At 36.6% G+C, this 2,977-nt stretch overlaps 1 protein-coding gene across 1 annotated transcript in view; it reads left to right on the top strand.

Annotated features, from left to right (window-relative positions):
* glis3 (GLIS family zinc finger 3) overlaps nt 1-2,977 on the top strand; it is a 14,066-nt gene that overhangs the window by 8,215 nt on the left and 2,874 nt on the right. Inside the window, exons 4-6 of the mRNA XM_005735349.1 lie at nt 1,091-1,252; nt 1,354-1,464; nt 2,807-2,948. Coding sequence (XP_005735406.1) covers nt 1,091-1,252; nt 1,354-1,464; nt 2,807-2,948 — 415 coding nt within the window. The remainder of the gene's footprint in view (nt 1-1,090; nt 1,253-1,353; nt 1,465-2,806; nt 2,949-2,977) is intronic.

Genomic DNA, 2,977 nt, shown 5'->3' with positions numbered 1-2,977 from the left:
GTTTATTTTAACAAAGAATGATCTTTTCAAGAGCTTTTACTGTTTCCCAAGGTTGAGCATAGAGAGCGAGGGCTTGCTGAATGGATTACCATTCTGTTATTATTATTAATTATATTTTTATATATAATTATATATAATTACTCCTCTTAATTTCTAGTACTTTTGCAAATTTGTCACACCTAAATATTTCAGATTATCTTAATATTAGGAAAGATTACCTGAGTAAATACAAAATGCTATATAAATCATGCTTTTATGATTTATTTTGTTAAGGAAAAAAGCTATCCAGGGCTACCAGGTCCTATATATGTGAAAAAGGTCACTATACTCAGCTTTCCCCCCCAAAAAATGTGGTTAAGCAATTAACTCGGAGGGGAGGGGCAGTTACTTTTTCACACAGGGCCAGGTCGGTTTGGATAGTTTTTTTTCCCTTAATAACCAAAATCATTATTTAAAACCATTTTTATTCACTTGGGTTATATTTGTCTAATATTAAAATTTGTTTGATTATCTGAAACACTCAAGAGTGACAAATATGCAAAACCTAAGAAATGAAAAAGGGATCAAATACTTTTTCAGTGGACTGTAGTTGTATGTGCCTTTTTTCCAACAAAAATAAATCCTAACGCTTTCCAAACACTCAAGACCATTTTTCAAAACATTTGATTTATATGTACAATTCCACACAATGATTACAACCTTTGTACGTAGATGACAGTGTTTTTGCATGATATTAAAAACTGAACTTGCTGTTCACTACAGCAAGTTCTAATTCTGATTACATAACAAACTTGCTGTAAAATCACCTCAGTCTCCCCCAAGTATTTGTCCATTCTGAGGTGTTACTGATTCAGAGCTCATCTCCAGTCATCCATGAAACTAGCAGTGAACAGTAAGGCTTACTTGAATGTCAGCTAAAAATAATGGACAGTAAATTTTCTGTTCAGTATTTCTTCGCTCTCTTAGGTCAGCTGCCTTTTGTCAGACACTGATATGCCAAACACATACTCAACAACACATTGGACTTTTTTTTTTAAAGTGCTATTTAAAATGCTGCTAATCTGTGAAAACACTTTTACTGTATTTTCAGTTCGAAGGTTGCAACAAGGCTTTCTCTCGGCTCGAAAATCTAAAGATCCACCTGCGTAGCCACACGGGGGAAAAACCTTACCTTTGTCAGCACCCAGGCTGCCACAAGGCTTTCAGCAACTCGAGTGACAGAGCTAAGCACCAGCGTACACACCTGGACACAGTGAGTGGCAACCCAGCAACAACATATGTACAATTATGCATGGTATTTCAGTAATTTGCATTATCGCGGGCTTACGTGTGTGTTTATACGTGCTTGTGCAGAAGCCATATGCATGCCAGGTGCCTGGCTGTGCAAAGCGTTACACTGATCCCAGCTCCTTGAGGAAACATATGAAATCCCACTCAACAAAAGAACGACACTTACGAAAGAAGGCAAGTACCATGTCTCCATAACACTGCAAAGAGAGTTGTTCTTGCCAATACATTACCTACAATGCAGAGTATTAATACCCAGAAACATCACACTGAGTGAACAACGTACCGATCACTGACTGAAAAATTAAACTGGATTAATAAAAGACCTTATGTGAACCTCAGTGAGTGAGGACTACCACACTTTTTCTCAATTGTTAAATTATGAAGAGAGAAGAGGCCACGTTAATGAGAGAGCTACACGTTTCATTTCATTGTGCTTTCTTTTGTCTTAATTAACTCAATGTGAAGTGCCTTCCATCCCACTCTGTTTACTCTGCAACTTAAACGTACGCAGAAAAATGTACTTCACTTCAACTTGACTTTTATTAACTTACATGTAGGTGTGCAAGCTGTTAAATAAAAATAACTAGCAATATACTTATGTTAACATTGGCATAACGTGCACAAAAGCTACATGCAGTTTTGTAGTTTGTTCTATTTCGCAGCCTTTATTTTACACTTAAGGCCACTCCATTATATAGTTTCTCTTTAGAGCCCACAAGTGTTGCAGTTTGGATTTTGCCACGAATGGGAGCGATGCTCTTTAGCACCCAAAGTTTCTGTCGCCATAGATACGGACAAAAGAAGATAAGTTGTTACTAAAAAAAGGTGACACTTTATAAAAGTCTTGCATCTTCTCAACTTTTTTCATTTAGAAGTTAAATAACGAATCTTTGCTGTACATGTGATTTTCAAGAACAGCTGGATTTTATATTTGTTTGAGATTAACGACACGTGCAGAATCTTTGCCATATACAATATAGCAACACTCACGAGGATCTTATAGCCTTTTTTTTCTCCGTCTTTGTGAATTTATGAAGGCCGTAAATGGGCTTGAGTCCAAAGTACAATTAAAAGGGCTTTCTCAGATACTGAAGTGATGAAACTAGGTCCAAAATGGTTTGGCATGCGTCATATCTTGGCCGGATTCCCACTGAAGATGCTTTGAATTAACCTTAATATAGCTTTTGTTTATTTTCATAGAAAATAATAGCTAAACTTCACTCTGTATGACTGACTTTCCATGTTAGCATTTAAACATTCAAAAAATAACAAGTGCTCAATGTGACCTGTCACATCAGGCATGAAAATAATGTCAAATATGAGAGACTTGAAGGTGTTTTACTCACACATAAAAAGAAAACTAAAGCTCATCACACATTATTTCATAACATTTCAAAACTATTCATTATAAATGTTTAATAGCTGTAGAACTAGACACTAACTATTACAGCAATGCCAATACTGAACTGTTATCATCACTCCTTATGTTGTTTGTGTTTACTTTTTATTTGTATAGATAAAATCCACTGCTGATGTGACCCAGGACACCCTGACAGACTGTTTAACCATCCACCCTCTGCAGCCAAGCCTCTCTCCTCTCGCAAAGCTAGACAACAACTTGAGCCTATCGCCTGGTGCCTCCCATGAGTCATACTCCGGTATGTGTAAGCTGTAGCTCTTTGCATTA

The sequence above is a fragment of the Pundamilia nyererei genome, unplaced genomic scaffold (genome assembly GCF_000239375.1).
Source record: "Pundamilia nyererei isolate P.nyererei 1_Seehausen unplaced genomic scaffold, PunNye1.0 scaffold00063, whole genome shotgun sequence".
NCBI classification, from domain to species: Eukaryota; Metazoa; Chordata; class Actinopteri; order Cichliformes; family Cichlidae; genus Pundamilia; species Pundamilia nyererei.
Note: the sequence above shows the minus strand (reverse complement) of the source record. Positions and strands in the feature narration are given on the sequence as shown.